This window comes from Panthera leo, chromosome C1, assembly GCF_018350215.1.
Source record: "Panthera leo isolate Ple1 chromosome C1, P.leo_Ple1_pat1.1, whole genome shotgun sequence".
In the NCBI taxonomy this organism is placed as follows: Eukaryota; Metazoa; Chordata; class Mammalia; order Carnivora; family Felidae; genus Panthera; species Panthera leo.
Window position 1 is genome coordinate 36,190,428 of NC_056686.1, and position 16,611 is coordinate 36,207,038.

Below are 16,611 nucleotides of genomic sequence, written 5' to 3' on the forward strand. Positions count from 1 at the left end.
CACCCTTTTGTTCTTCAATAGCCATTTAAGTTCCTTGAGCCCAAGGTGGGCCCCTGTTATAACTGACATTTGTGTTTTCATTGCAGTTGTCGGACAAGTAACCGTAAGAGTTTGATTGTGACCTCTAGCACATCACCTACACTACCACGGCCACACTCACCACTCCATGGCCACACAGGTGAGTGCTTGAAGGTTAAGAAAGGTGGAATGATAAAAAGGACAGGCAGAATGAAAAGAGTGGTCAGTGACGCCTAATTTCTTTCCTACTTCTCACTTTCTGTAGTTCAGCACATCACATTGTCATTTCATGTGGCTGACTGAGGCATACAGAATTCATGGGCATGCTTTCTATGGGAGAATGTGTTCAGTCTGTTTTTGACTTAGGTGTTTCTTGCCTTAACCTGCCACCTTTTCTTTTGGTCTTGTACATATCTTGGGGCCAGGTATGTATCCTGGGTGCATGGCCTCTGTTCTGGTATACTGAGAGTGTGTTACGATTCTCGTCATCTGGGGCCATGTGAAGAGGGCTTCATTAACATTTTGTCCTACCATGGCCAGGGGAAGTCCTCACAAAGATGGTTTTCTGCTTCATGGAACTCCTGATAACTTTCTCTCTGTTAGAATAGGATTCAGCAGGGGCACCTGAGTGGCTCAGTCGGCTAAGTGTCTGACTTTGGCTCAGATCATGATCTCATGGTTTGTGAGTTTGAGCCCTGTGTCGGGCTCTGTGCTGACAGCTCAGAGCCTGGAACCTGCTTTGGATTCTGTATCTCCCTCGTTGTCTGCCCCTCCCCTGCTTATGCCCACTCTCTCTCTCTCTCTCAAAAATAGACATTAAAAATTTTTTTAAATAAACTCATAAAAAATAGAAAAGGAGTCAACAAAAGTGAGAGGAATATTTATGTTGGTATTGATTTCACATACTGAAATTGAAGCAGATGATCTCATGTATTCAGACTCTCCTTTTGGAACGTGAGCTCCTCTAGCCAGTATGAGGACTGATTCATTTACCTATGACTGAAGAATATAAAAAAATTATAAGGCAGAAGACTTCATTTGAGTTAGCCATATATTTTAGCCTAGACATGTGTTTTTGCATCCCAGGGGAGCCTTTGCTAAAGGGGTTGCTGCACGGTTAAACACTGTTCGTTGCTACATTTACAGTGGAAATTCCAGACCTAGGGGTAATGGAAATGGAGCAGGCTTGAAACCGTGGGAAGCCACTTAGAGCTTGCTGCCTGGGTTTGGTAAGCCATGGGCCTTGTCAGTCTTTGGGCAATAAAAGAGTACCAAAGTGGGACACCTGGGTGGGTCAGCGGTTAAGTGTCTCTCTGACTTCGGCTCAGGTCATGATCTCACAGTTCGTGAGTTCAAGCCCTCACTGCTGTCAGCACAGAGCCTGATTCAGATCCTCTGTCCCCCTCTGTCTGCCCCTCCCCTCTGTCTGCCCTTCCCTGACTTGTGCTCTTTCAAAAATAGAAATAAACAAATGAACTATTGGGACCTCATAAAAATAAATAGCTTCTGCACAGCGAAGGAAACAATCAGCAAAATTAAAAGGCAACCAACAGAATGGGAGAAGATATCTGTAAATGACATATCAGGTAAAGGGTTAGTATCCAAAATCTATAAAGCACTTACCAAACTCAACACCCAAAAAACACATAATCCAGTGAAAAAAATGGGCAAAAGACATGAATAGACACTTTCCCAAAGAAGACATCCAGATAGCTAACAGACACATGAAAAGATGCTCAACATCACTCATCATCAGGGAATTACAAATTAAAACCACAATGAAATACCACCTCACACCAGTCAGAATGGCTGAAATTGACAACTCAGGGAGCAACAGATGTTGGCCAGGATGCAGAGAAAGAGAATCTCTTTTGCACTGCTGGTGGGAATGCAAACTGGTACAGCCACCCTGGAAAAGGAGTATGGAGGTTCCTCAAAAAATTAAGAATAGAACTACCTTATGACCCAGCAATTGTACTGCTAGGTATTTATCCAAGAGATACAGGTGTGCTGTTTCAAAGGGGGACATGCACCCCAATGTTTATAGCAGCACTATCGGCAATAGCCAAAGTATGGAAAGAACCCAAATGTCTATTGACAGCTGAATGGATGAAGAAGATGTGGTGAATATATATACAATGGAGTATTACTCGGCAATGAAAAAGAATGAAATCTTGTCATTTGTAACTCTGTGGATAGAACTAGAGGGTATTATGCTAAGTGAAACTAGTCAGAGAAAAACAAATATCATATGACTTCATTCATACGAGGAATTTAAGATACAAAACAGATGAACATAAGGGAAGCAAAAATAATACAAAAACAAGGAGGGGGACAAAACATAAGAGACTCTTACATACAGAGAACAAACTGAGGGTTGCTGGAGGGGTTAGGGGTGGGGAGATGGGCTAAATGGACAAGGGGCATTAAGGAAGACACTTGTTGGGATGAGCACTGGGTGTTATACATAGGAAATGAATCACTGGAATCTACTCCTGAAATCATTATTGCACTGTATGCTAACTAACTTGGATATTAAAGGTTAAAGGATTCACAAGTTGAAATGAAATGAAATTTTCCTGAAAAATATTTTAAGTGTTTGTAAATTGTCCACAGAGCATAGGGCAATATTTCAAGTAAGGATGTATGTTTAGGAATTGAAAGAGAATTAAAAAAAAAAATAGCATAAAAGTACAGATTACAATAGAAAAAAAATAGAAATAAACATTAAAAAAACAAACAAAAACCACAGCAGTGAAACAGCTCGTCATCAAGCCAGATAAGACAGACCTGTTTCACTTGGGTTTGTCTCTTTTCTCACAGTTTACTGTGTCTTTGGAGGAAGGAAAATGAGGGTGCATGTGGAGTAGTTGTCTAAGTACAATGAGAGTCTGGTGGTTCTGAAATTGATTTTTGTCCTTGGGACAAAGGTCTCACTTTACTGGGCTCAAATCCAGCTGTTCAGTGTGCTCATGGCCCTTCTCCAGAAATCAGTAAAACTCTCAAACACTAACTCTCATATTAGAAGACACCACAAGAGCACAGGGGGGACCAGGGAATTGGAGGCATACTGAGCCTGTAAAGTAAAGCTCTCATTGTGTTTGGGTATGTTCCCCCTCAAATTGACTAGGTTATGTGCACTCTACACTGGAACTTTGTAAAAACAGCATATATCTCTGACCTGTCCTTTTCATCTATAGAAATAAATTTAGCTTGTATAGACCTTATACATTATTTCATAACTATAATGTGAATTCTGCGCATGTTACTAGTGCCTGCTCCTCTCTGAGATGATTATCTCTTTATTTAGATTCCTGGCAGTTAGAGTTCAGGACTAAATCTTCCCTATTCAAGTAGCTTTGATTGAGAACATCATCTGCTCTTTTCAGCCTGCCTAGGGCTGTAGACTCTAGCTTTGAGTTAATAGGTGTAACATAGTTTGTACTCCATAAATGTGACCTGTCATCATCATCATCTCTCCCCAGATCACTGTAGAAAATCCAGGTGGGCCTCAGACCCAGGGAAGAATTGACTTAAAAGCCCAATTCATGGCTGTAGACTCTCTATTTACCTAGATGTTGAGAAAAGCAGCACTGATTGTTCCATGCAAATCAAACTTCACATTAGATTATATCCTCCAGTCTTAATACGTCGTGATATTTGGGTCCACAGGATGTCCTAAGACCCTTCAACTTTAATTTTAAGTCTGGAATCTGTTGAGTAATGTGAGGCCTGTTGACTGGAAAGTAGGTCTATTTATTCCATACAGTTCAATTTATTATTACATACTTACTGTGTGTAAGTAGATTATAACTACAACAAGGTCAGTTTAGTAGGTACTTAGTAATTCTGGAAATAGAACCTTCCTAGTTCGTTGTTGTTGTTGTTTTTTAATTAGTAAACTTTGTTTTTTAAAGCAGTTTCTGGGCTTACAGCAAAATTGAGCAGAAAACACAGAGAGTTCCCATATACCCTGTCCCATAGCATATAGCTTCCCCCACTATCAATATCCTGCACCAGAGTGGTATATTTGTTAAAATCGATTAACCTACACTGGCACATCATTATCCCCCAAACTCCATAATTTACATTAGAGTTCACTCTTGGTGTTGTACATGACATGTATCTATCATTGTATTATCACAGAGAATAGTTTCACTGATGTAAAAACTCCCTGTGCTCTGCCTTTTCATCCCTCCCTACCTCCAACCCCTGGCATCCACTAATCTTTTCACTGTTTCCATAGTTTTGCCTCTTCCAGAATGTCATATAGTTGGAATAATATAGTATGAGACCTTTTCAGATTGGCTCATTTTACTTAGTAATGCATTTTCAGAGTCCTTCATGTCTTACCATGCCTTGATAGCTCATTTCTTTTTAGCACTGAGTAATAATATTCCATTGTCCAATGTACCACAGTTTATTAACCCATTCACCTACTGAAGGATATCTTGGTGGCTTCCAAATTTGGCAATTATGAATAAAGTTGTTATAAACATCTGTGTGCAGAGTTTTTGTGGACATAAGTTTTCAGTTCATTTGGATAAATACCAAGGAGCTTGATTGCTGAACATGTAGTTAAGGGTATGTTGAATTTTGTAAGAAACTGCCAAACTATCTTCCAAAGTGTCTGTACTATCTTGCGTTCCCACCAGCAGTGAGTTAGAATTCCTGTTGCTCCACATCCTCACCAACATTTGATGTTATCAGTGTTTTGGACTTAGGCTATTCTAATAGGTTTGTAGTGGTATCTCGTTTCAATTTGCTTATCCCTAATGGCATATGATGTTGAACATCTTTTTATGTTTATTTTGAGAGAGAGAGAACTAGTGAGCGCCTGCACAAGCAGGGGAGGGGCAGAGAGACAGGGAGAGACAGAATCCCAAGCACACTCCACATTGTTAGTGCAGAGCCTGACGCGGGGCTCAGTCTCTTGAATGGTGAGATCATGACCTGAGCCGATATCAAGAGTCGGACATTTAACCAACTCAGCCACCCAGGTGCCCCTGAACATCTTTTCATATGCTTACTTGTCATCTTCTTTGGTGACGTGTCTGTTCACATTTTTTGCTTGTTTTTTAATCAGGTTGTTTTATCATTGATTTAAGTGTTCTTTGTATTATTTTGGATCACAGTCTTTTATCAGAGGCCTTTTGCAAACATGTTCTCCTAGTCTTTGGCTTGTTGCCTTATTCTTTTTTGCATAGCAGAAGTTTTTAATTTTAATTTTAATGAAAACCCAACTTAATTATCTCTTTCATGGATCATGCCTTCGGTGTTGTGCCTAAAATGTCATTGCCATAGCCAGGGTCATCAAGGTTTAGGTCTGTGATACATTTTTTTTATGAAGGTCTATATCTATTCATTTTTTTTTTTTTTTTTTGCTTGTGCATGTCCACTTGTTCCAGCACTATTTGTTGAAAAGATTGTGTTTTTTTTTAATTTGTTTTGTTTTGTTGCTTTTGCTCTTTTGTCAAAGATCAGTTTACTGTATTTATGTGGTTTTGTTTCTGCCTGTCTGTTCTGTCTCTATATTGTTCCATTAATCTGTCTTTCCTTTATCCAGTACCACACAGTCTTGATTACCACAGCTTTATAATAAGTCTTGAAGTTGGATAGCATTAGTTCTCCAACTTTGTTCTTTTTCTTCAATATTGAGTTGGCTATTTTTGGGTCTTTTGCTTCTCTATATAAACTTTAGAATCAGTTTCTCAACGTCCACAAAATAATTTGCTGGGATTTTGATTGGAATTGTGTTGAATCCATAGATCAAGTTGGGAAGAGCTGACATCTTGACAATATTGAGTCCCCCTATCTATGAATATGGAATCCCTCTCCATTTATGCAGTTCTTCTTTGATATCTAACATCAGAACTTTGTAGTTTTCCTCATTTAGATCTTACACATATTTTGTTGGATTTATAACTAAGTATTTCATTTTTGGGGAGTGGTAATGTGAATGGCAATAGGCTTTTAATTTATATTTCCACATGTTCATTGAGAGTATATAGTAAAGTGTTGACTTTTGTACATTAACCTTGTGTCCTGAATTTTTGCTGTAATAGCTTATTAGTTCTAGGATGTTTTCTGATTTTTTTTCAGATTTTCTCTATAGGCTATCATGTCTTCTGTGAACAAAGACAGTTTTATTTCTCCCTTCTCAATCTGTATACTTTTTATTTCCTTATCTTACTGCATTAGCTAGGACTTCCATTGCAATGTTGAAAAGCAGTGGTGAGAAGGTACCACATGGTGGGAGAGTTTCAAGTTTCTCACCGTTAAGTATGATGATAACTGTAGGTTTTTTGTAAGTGTTCTTTATCAAATTGATGAACTTTTCCTTCTATTCCTAATTTGCTGAGTTTTTAAAATCATGAATGGGTTTTGGATTTTATCAAATACTTTTTTTGCATCTGTTGATATGATCATTTTTAAAATTTAAATGTTTTATTTATTTTTGAGAGAGCACAAGCTGGGGAGGGGCAGAGAGAGGGGGACAGAAGATCAAAGTAGGCTCTGCACTGAGAACAGTGAGCCTGATGCAGGGCTCAAACTCATGAACTGTGAGATCATGACCTGAGCTGAAGTCAGATGCTCAACTGACTAAGCCACCCAGGGGCCCCAATATGCTCATTTGATTTTGCTTCTTTAGCTTGTTGGTTTGATAGATTACACTGATTAATTTTCAAATGTTGAACCAGCCTTGCATACCTGGGATAAATCCCCCCTTGTTATGGTGTATAATTTCTTTTATGCATTGTTGGCTTTCATTTGCTAATATTTTGGGGGGGGGGGATTTTACATCTTTCATGAGAGAGATTGGTCTTTAGTTTTTGTCTTGTAATGTCTTTGCCTGGTTTTGGTATTAGGATAATTGTGGCTCATAGAGTAAATTAAGTTCCCTCTGCTTCTGTCTTCTGGAGGAGATTGTGGAGTGCTGTTATAATTTCTTACTAAGTGTTTGATTGAGTACATCTGGGCCTGGTATTTTCTGTTTTGGAAGGTTATTAATTATTGATTACTTTCTTTAATAGAAGCCTATTCAGATTGCCTGTTTGTTGCCAGAGCTTTGGTAGATTTTGATTTTTAAGGAATTGGTCTATTTAATCTAGGTTATCATATTTATGGATACAGGGCTGTTCACAGCATTGCTTTATTATCCTTTTAATGTCCATGGACTCTGTAATGATGTCTCTTGTTTAATTTTTCTTTAAAAAAATTTTTTTTAAATGTTTATTACTTTTGAGAGAGAGAGAGACAGAGACAGAGAGCAAGCAGGGAAGGAGCAGAGAGAGAGGTAGACACAAAATCAGAAGCAAGCTCCAGGGGCCAGCACAGAGCCCGATGTGGGGCTCAAACTCACAGACCACAAGATTGTGACCTGAGCTGAAGTCGGCCGCTTAACCGACTAAGCCATCCAGGTGCCCCTAATTTCTAATATTAGTGATTTCTGTCTTCTCTCTCTTTTTCTTAGCCTAGCTAGAGGTTTATCCATTTTGTTGGTCTTCTCAAAGAACCAGCGTTTAGTTTTGTTGATTTTTCTCTGTTGACTTCCTGTTTTCAATTTCATTGACATCTTCTCAAGTATTTATTATTTCATTTCATCAGCTTACTTTAAACTTAATCTAGTTTCTTAAGGTGTAGGCTTAGATGATTAATTTTAGATCTTCTTTTCTAATATATGCATTTAATGCTATGAATTTCTCTCAAAGCTGTGTTTCATTGCATCTCACAAATTTTGGTAAGCTGTATTTTCATTTTCATTTAGTTGAAAATGTTTATCTTGAGATTTCTTCTCTGACTCATGTGTTATTTTGAAGTGTGTTTTTAATCTCCAAGTATTTTGCCATTTTCCACTTATCTTCTGTTATTGATTACTAGTTTGCTTCCATTGTGATCTAAAAGTAGACATTGTATGATTTCTGTTCTTTTAAATTTGTTAAGATGTGCTTTATGGTCCAGAATGTGGTCTATCTTTGTGAATGCTCCATGTGATCTTGAGAAGGATGTGTGTTCTGCTGTCATTGGATTAAGTAGTCTATACATGTCAGTTATGTCCAGTTGATTGGTGGTGCTGTAGAATTCAACTGTGTCCTTACGGATTCTCTGCCTGTGTATGTAGACATGAAACTGGTGAGTCTGTGTAAATGGAATATACTGTATAAATTTTTGGAATAAGATTAACACGTTAGTGGGCATGTATGTTTATATGATGTTTGTTAAATATCATCTAATTTTCAATGAGTGTACTGGGATTTAGAGTATGACTTCCTTGAGGCTTTGGAGCAAGTCCCAGGATTCATTCCTCTTTACTCCCTAACACTTGCAGGCTCATCACTCCATCTTCCTTGAATCCACTAGGGCTAATTTCATCATCCCTTATTCCTGTTTATATCTGTCACTACAGGAATCCCCTGGCACCCTCCTTTCCCGTATGCTACATTCTTAATTCTTATAAATTCCAGAATATTCCCTGTTTTGCCCCTTTTTCTCAACCTTCTGACTCTTGAAACCCTTCCAATGTACCTTCTGGAATTTATTATCAGCAAAATCTCCTATATGCTCAATCTTGTTCTTTAAAAAAAATTTTTTTAATGTTTATTTATTTTGGTGGGGGGGCACACTGAGAGTCCAAAACAGGCTCCCAGCTCTGAGCTATCAGCACAGAACCTGACATGAGGCTCAAACCCAGGAGCCAGGAGATCATGACCTGAGCCAAAGTCAGATGCTTAACTGACTGAGCCACCCAGGTGCCCCTGCTCAATCTTGTTCTAGTGGAATCCTGTGGGAAAGGGAAAGGTTAGAATAAGATTGTCCTACAACCCTCTCAAGTGTTAGCTTTTACCTCTCCCATGGCCTTATAGCATTGGGCCTGAAAGGAAGAGAAGATGTCCTTATCTTTTCATTATTCTCTCTCTCTTTTTCTTAATGCCCCCAAACTTTTAATCTTATACCATTAAATTGTATCACTACCCATCAATGCACCTGTAGTTATCTTAGCTCTTGACTCACTATTACTCTTCAGTTCTAACTCCTGTTATTCTTGATGGTTTGAATACATTCGCTGATTTTTCAGTTCTTAGGACTTTTGGTTGTTTGAACTCTTGTTTTCTAGTGAGGTTCTTCTCCATAGTACCTCAGTTACTTGGACTGTTTTAAACTAATTTTAGTTTTATTCTTCCTACTGTTCTCTAAGCACTACCTCTAATCTTTCTACCTTGTGTCATCTAGAAACCTCATCCCCCCAAAGATCAGCATTTGATTCCAGGATCTCCAATCCTTGGGAATTTAAGTTTGGGATGCCTTCTAGACACTGATGGGGATGATTCGGTGTATTAAGGTGGAGAGTACCTGGAAGAGAACATAAGGAGCCAGCAAAATACCTACCCCACCTCTATGTCCAGTGATATAAAGGGATGTGTGACAGCCAACAGTTCTTATTTGAGAGAGCTGCAGGGGAAGCTGTGTGTCTTCATGGGGGCAGTCAAGTTTTTACCTAATTAAATATGTTAAGGGCTTTACTAAATATATGTCCAGGGTGTTTGGGAGTACAAAAGTAAGGATACTCTGGCAGTTGCAGAACCAGTGAGGAGACCATTGCCATTGTCAAGATGGAAGGGAGTGTTAGAAATGGAAAAAATATATGAATATGAGAAAATTTTATGAGATTAAATAAGTAGGAATTAGAGTTAGTTATCTCTAGATTTCCTGGTTGGGTGATTAATGAGTAATGATATCCTTAACTTAAATAAGGAGTACTGAAGAGTAGATGAAAGAGAAGGAAAAAGAAGATCCCAGAAACAAATGTATACATATATGGACACTTGATTTATGGTGAAAGTAACACTGGGCCAATTGTATACCATATGGAGACACTGAAAAATTTAACCCTCTTTTTTTTTTATTGTTTATTTTTGAGAGAGAGAGAGAGAGAGAGAGAGAGGAGCACGAGGGAAATAGGATCCAGAGCGGGGTCTCTGCTGATAATAGAGAGCCCTATGTGGGGCTCAAACCTATGATTGGTGAGATCATGATCTGAGCTGAAGTCAGATGCCAACTGACTGAGCTACCCAGGTGCCCCAGATTTAACTCTTTCTTCACAGAAATCAATTCAGGTGAATTTTAGATTTTTTTTTTCTCAGTTTCATTAAGGTATAACTGATAAATACAATTGTAAGCTATTTAAAGTATACAACATGATTTGATATACATTAAATTGTAGGTTTAAATGGTGAAAGTCAAAACACTAAACTTTTAGAAAGTGTGCGGGAGAATATCTTAAAAGAGCATAAAGGGAATATTTTTTAAGAACATAAAGGAGAAGGATAGTACATTTGACTACCTTAAAATTAAGACTTTGTAGTCATCAGAAGATATGGTGGCGGCACTTGGGTGGCTCAGTCAGGTAAGTATCTGACTGTTGGTTTCAGCTCATGTCATGGTCTCACAGTTCGTGAGTTGGAGTCCCATATAGGGCTCTGTACTGTGTGTGAGGCCTGCTTGGGATATTCTCTCTCTCTTTCTTTCTCTCTCTGCCCCTCCTCTGCTCTCTCTTTCTCTCTCAAAATAAATAAACTTAAAAAAAAAAAAAAAGATGATGATACTGTGAAAAAGCAAGCCACAAAGTGGAAGAAGATGTTATGATGCTTAAAACTGACAAAGGGCTTGCCTTCAGAACCTTTAAGAGAATTCCAGCAAATCAATAAAATAAAAAATAGTATGACTGAAAAACAGCTAAGAGACTTGAACAGGAATTAGTTAACAAAAGCAATAGAAATGGCCAATAAATACATGAAAAGATACTTTAATCTCTTTAGTAATCATGGAAATGCAAAATAAAATTGCAATGAGACTCCATTATGTGGCCACCAAAAATGGCTTAAAGTGACAAAACCAAGTGTAGATAAGTATATGAAACAATGGTAATCCTACAACACTACTGGTGGAAATATAAATTGGTAGAACCATTTTATAAAAACAGTTTGGCATTTTTTTCATATAAAGTTTTAAAGATAGACAAAGTAGAACATGAGATGTCACTTACTTGTATAATTCCATTTCTTTTTTTTTTTTTAATTTTTTTTAATGTTTATTTATTTTTGAGACAGAGACAGCATGAACAAGGGAGGGGCAGAGAGAGAGGGAGACACAAAATCTGAAACGGGCTCCAGGCTCTGAGCTGTCAGCACAGAGCCCGACGCAGGGCTCGAACTCACAGACCGTGAGATCATGACCTGAGCCGAAGTCGGACGCTTAACCGACTGAGCCACCCAGGCGCCCCTATATAATTCCATTTCTATGAAATGTCCAGGATAGGCAATTCCATAGAAACAGAAAGTAAATTAGTGGTTTGCCCAGGGGCTTGATGGGAGAGGAGAATGAGTGATTGTTAACAGGGACAGTTTCCTTTTTGAGTGATAAAAATGTGCTGGAAGTAGATAGTGGTGATAGTTGTACAACTTTGTGAATATACTAAAAACCACTAAACTGTACACTTTAAAAGGTTGGATTTTATAATGTATTAATTATTTCTCAATTTTTTAAGCTGTATGAAAAAAACTCAAGTATTTAGAGATGCATACTTAGTTGATAAATCTATAAAGAAATGATTGCCATAAAAGTAAGGGCAGTGATGTTTACCTGTATTGAGAAAGGGGAGGGACTTTGGAAAGATTATGTAAAGGGATTTTGGAAGATGGTATTGTTAACCTGGGTGGTATTTACATAGGAGCTTGCTATATGCTTACATTCCTTTATAACTAGTTAAACTGTGTAAGTGAAGGAACTGGTTCAAGGTCAACTGACTGTTCCCAGTTCTGTTTATATGTTTCATTATAACTTTGTTTCTCTGGGATGGATGACTACTTGCCTTTGAACTACCTCCTCCGACTGCTAAACTGCTTGGTAAAGTTGGAAAAGCCTACTTTGTAGGCCGCTGGGCTTTCTGTCCTGACGAGATTTTTTTTTTTTTTTTTTTTTTTTTTTTTTTTTGTCCTGTTGATCCATTTCTGGCTCTTTTTATGAAAGAGTTCTTCTCAATAATGTGATTGTTAAGAATTAAATTAGGGTAACCTGGGTGGCTCAGTTGGTTAAGCAGCCAACTTTGGTTCGGGTCATGATCTTATAGTTCATGGGTTTGAGCCCTGTGTGAGGCTCTATGCTGACAGCTCAGAGCCTGGAGCCTGCTTCAGATTCTGTGTGTGTCTCTCTCTGCCCCTCCCCCACTTGAGTGAGCGCGCACATGCTCGCGCGCTCTCTCTCTCTCTCTCTCTCTCTCTGTCAAAAACAAACAAAAAATTTTAATGAAAGAATTAAATATTTTCTTCAAAATGTTAACATTCTAACATCTTAATTTTCTTATTTTGTAAAGTTTTTATTTAAATTCCAGTTACTGGGATACCTGGGAGGCTCAGTCAGTTAAGTATCCGACTCTTGATTTTGACTCAGGTCATGATCTGCGGGTCTTGAGATGAAGCCCTGCAAGCCCAAGCTCTGCACTGGGCTTGGAGCCTGCTTCACAGTCTCTCTCTCTCTCTACTGCTCATGCTCTCTCTTTTTTAAAAAAACAAAAAACAAAAAGTTCCAGTTAGTTAACATACAGTGTAATACTAGTTTCACATATGCAATATAGTGATTCAATACTTCCATACATCATTCAGTACTCATTGCAACAATTGCACCCCTTAATCCCCTATTTAACCCATCCCCCCACCCACCTCCCTTCTGGTAACTATCCATTCTCTATAGTTAAGAGCCTGTTTCTTGGTTTGCATCTCGCTGTCTCTTTTTTTTACCCCTTGCTCTTTGTTTTGTTTCTTAAATTCCACATGAGTGAAATCATATGGTGTTTGTCTATCACTTATTTCACTTAGCATAATACTCTCTAGCTCATCCATGTTGTTGCAGATGGCAAAAGTTCATTCTTTTTTATGGCCAAGTAATATTCCAGTGTGTGTGTTTGTGTGTGTATGTGTGTATCTGACATCTTCTTTATTCATTCATCAGTTGATGGACACTAAGGCTGTTTCTTTCTTTTTTTTTTTTCCCCCACTGAACAGAATATTTGGTATACTTTGTAAGAATAGAAAGAATGCAACAGGATTAGAATTTTATAGTGTACATTAGATATTTAAAAGTATTACATTTTTCAAAGGTGTTTCCCCTATTTTCCTGTCTTTTCTATTTTCCTCACAGCCAGAAGCAGTATTTACTACTCTCCTGAGTGAGCTTCTCTGTTGTATTGAACAGTAATTGTATCTTTATGTTTCAGGTCCTTAGCATCCCCCCAAACCCCTTTTCCTTTCACTGCATAGTCTCATTGCACTATTTCACGGTAACATTGTACTCTGCTCAAATTCAAAGAGCTTGAACAAAAGCTAGAGGCCCAAGGATTTCTGAGTACTGATTTAGTAGCAGTGCCTACTGGCACAAACCTTCTATTTATTCATAACTGCAATAATAGAAATGAAAGCTACCTTAATGAAAAAGGAACACAGGAATGAGATCATTAAATATAACTGAACACATTTTATTTTTATTTTTTTTAATGTTTATTTTTATTTTTGAGAGAGATAGAGAGACAGAACACGAGTGAGGGAGGGGCAGAGAGAGAGAGGGAGACACAGAATCAGAAGCAGGCTCCAGGCTCTGAGCTGTCAGCACAGAGCCTGACGTGGGGCTTGAACTTACGGACTGCAAGATCATGACCTGAGCTGAAGTCGGACGCTTAACCTACTGAGCCACCCAGGCGCCCCACTAAACACATTTTAAATATAAATATCATGTATTTCCTGATTAGTATCGGGTAAGTATCTAAACTATCCCAAATCCTAGTCTCAGAAAAAGGTCAGAGACAATTGCAAGCAAGGTGCTTCATATTATCACGTCCGTTTTTAAAACAGTGAGATCCTTTAGAACAATCCCTTTAAGTCTTTATTTTTATCAGAGATTTCCTTTGGTCCTTTTGTTGGCAGTCCACTTATGTCTGCACCCTTGCAGTCTGCTTTGCCTTTGTTTTTATCATGGGATTTTAGAAGAGCTTTTCTAGGCCACATGTGACTAACAAAGGGGGAAAGCAGAGGGCATATGTATGGCACCAGGAATTCTTTGTAGATCCAGAGCAGAACCATGACGCAGCAAGGGATGCACACCATCCTCCCAGGCTGGAATTCCCACACCGTGACCACCAGGTCCATGTGAAAAATCAGGCATCGGGTGCATGTAGCCCTTTGAATTCATATTTTTGTATTCTTTGTATAAATACCTAGCAGTGCAATTACCAGATTGTAGGATAGTTCCATTTTTTAAAGTTTTTATTTAAATTCCAGTTAACATACAGTGTCATGGTAGTTTCAGATGTACGGTACAGTGATTCAGCACTTCTGTACAACACCTGGTGTTCATCACAAGTGCACTCCTTACACCCCATCATGTTTGTAACCCATCCCCACACCCATCTCCATTCTAACATCTTAATTTTCTCTCAAAACAAGACCAATTCAAATGTTGATTTTATTCTGTTAACAACCATCATATTAGTAATTTTGACTTTTTAAGGTAAAATGAATGTTGCAGAAGTAGAGAAAACCTAGGAAAAGTAGCACAAAGTTTTTAGGCCATGGCATCTGGTGGTATAATAAACAATTTCTCTGGTCTTTATCTCAGGTTCCTGGTACAGAGCTTCTAGAAACCTTGGAACATCCTGAATGATAGGAATGTCTTTGTTAGCTAATGGGGCAGTTCAAGGTGGCCTTTTAGGTAGCTTCAAGATGGAGGCTTGGTCACCGGGAAGGAAGACCAATTGCATGTTTAGAATTTAGAACTTTGGGCCATCCTGGGGAGGGAATTGGAGCCGGAGATTTAGTTCAGTTGTGCAGCCAATGATTTAATCAATTATATCTGTTTAGTGAGACCACAATAAAAACTGTAGATAGCAAGCTCAGAGTAGAACATTCTGGTTGGTGAACAATTTATGTGCCAGGAGGGCAACACACCCTGATTACATAAGGAGAGGGCACAGGAGCTCTGCATTCCTTCCCTGACCTTGCTCCTGTGCATCCTTTATAATAAAACTGTAATAGTAAATATAACGCTTTCTGAGTTCTGTGACTTGTTTTAGTGAATTATTGAATGTGGAGGGGGGAGCTGTGGAAACCTCTGAATTTATAGTCAGTATGTCTACAGTACAGGTGGCTTTGCCACCTTCCTTCCCTGAAGATTTATAGTTGGTGTAGGAAGTGAGGCAGGCTTGAGGACCTTGCCCTATCTGTCAGATCTGCACTAACTCTGTGTGGTTAAATTTCAGTACACCCAGTTAGTGTCAGAATAGTATCTTTGAAAAGTCTATTGGAGCCTGGCCAGTTGGAAGGAATGCTTATTACAATCTGTTTATTATTTTGTCAGCTTTCAGATACTGGGAATCCATTATTATTTTCTTTTGAACTACAGAATTTTCTTGCGAGACATTACCATCACAGACACAGGCAAGGGGTTTTGGCTGTGTCCTGGCAACTACCCCACAACTTGCAAACCATTTCCTTACTTTGTTGGCCATATCTGATATTAAAGTGTTGATTTGTGAACCAGCTCTAAAAAGTTGTAATGAACAAATGCATAAACCTTAAAAACTGATAAATTAACAAGTATTTACCTTATTGACACGGGAATAAAGATGAACTATACAGTGCCTTTAGTTATGACAGATGCCATCAACGATTTAGAAATAGGCCAACAGAGGAGAAACAGAGGACATATTCATTTTAAGACTTAGAAAAAGCCAGGATGCCTGGGTGGCTCAATCGGTTGAGCATCTGACTCTTGATTTTGGCTCATGGTTTGTGAGATATTGGGCTCACAACATGTTGGGCTCTGCACTGACAGCACAGAGTCTGCTTGGGATTCTCTCTCTCCCCCTCTCTCTCTGCCCCTCATCCTCTAGTGCTCTCTCGCTGTCTTAGAGAGAGAGAGAGAGAGAGAGAGAGAGAGAGAAAGCCTTTAATAAACTAATTCTGGGTGAATATATTCTGACTTTGTTATGGTCATATGGAGGCCCTAATCACCTTTCATTTGAGATATTTGAAGAAACCCCTAACTCCTTTTTTCTTTCTCCTCAGTTCATTCTAAATTTTGAAATTGGACATTTTGTTCCTAATGTATCACTTAGTACTTGTCATTCTACTACCTAGAATTTTTGAATAGCAACATTCTCCCAAGTGGTTCTCTAAAGACAATCCATTTGGGCATGAGGGGAAAATAATAAAACTTCTACTTATTTTTTACAATGAAAATTGAGAATTAAATCAGGTTTTACTAGTACTAATATGGATTGACAGTGGTACTACCCACATTAGACCCTGTGTCACAAAGTGTACATAATATACCATGAACAGAGTTGAGCCCCTCTATACCCTCAGTCATCATTTCCCTTGATCATATTGTAACATATTGCAGCTTACAGGTGCATTCCCCCCCAGTTTTTGCTAGTACTTAAGTCTCTGTTTTTAATTCCAGTATAGTTGACATACAGTATTATATTAGTTTCAATTATACAATATGATTCAACAATTCTATCCATTACTCAGTGCTCATCAGAAT

At 38.4% G+C, this 16,611-nt stretch overlaps 2 protein-coding genes across 5 annotated transcripts in view; one reads left to right on the top strand and one right to left on the bottom strand.

Moving 5' to 3' along the window:
* The window catches only part of MAST2 (microtubule associated serine/threonine kinase 2), a 220,341-nt gene that overhangs the window by 158,967 nt on the left and 44,763 nt on the right, over nt 1-16,611 (top strand). For all 4 annotated transcript variants that reach the window (XM_042950962.1, XM_042950958.1, XM_042950960.1 and 1 more), the window contains one exon: nt 87-178. In XM_042950962.1, the coding sequence (XP_042806896.1) occupies nt 87-178 (92 nt within the window). The remainder of the gene's footprint in view (nt 1-86; nt 179-16,611) is intronic.
* LOC122226943 (UPF0729 protein C18orf32 homolog) lies at nt 13,815-14,318 on the bottom strand. The gene has a single exon (XM_042950967.1). The coding sequence runs from the start codon at nt 14,211-14,213 to the stop codon at nt 13,929-13,931; it is 285 nt and encodes a 94-aa protein (XP_042806901.1). The 5' UTR covers nt 14,214-14,318; the 3' UTR covers nt 13,815-13,928.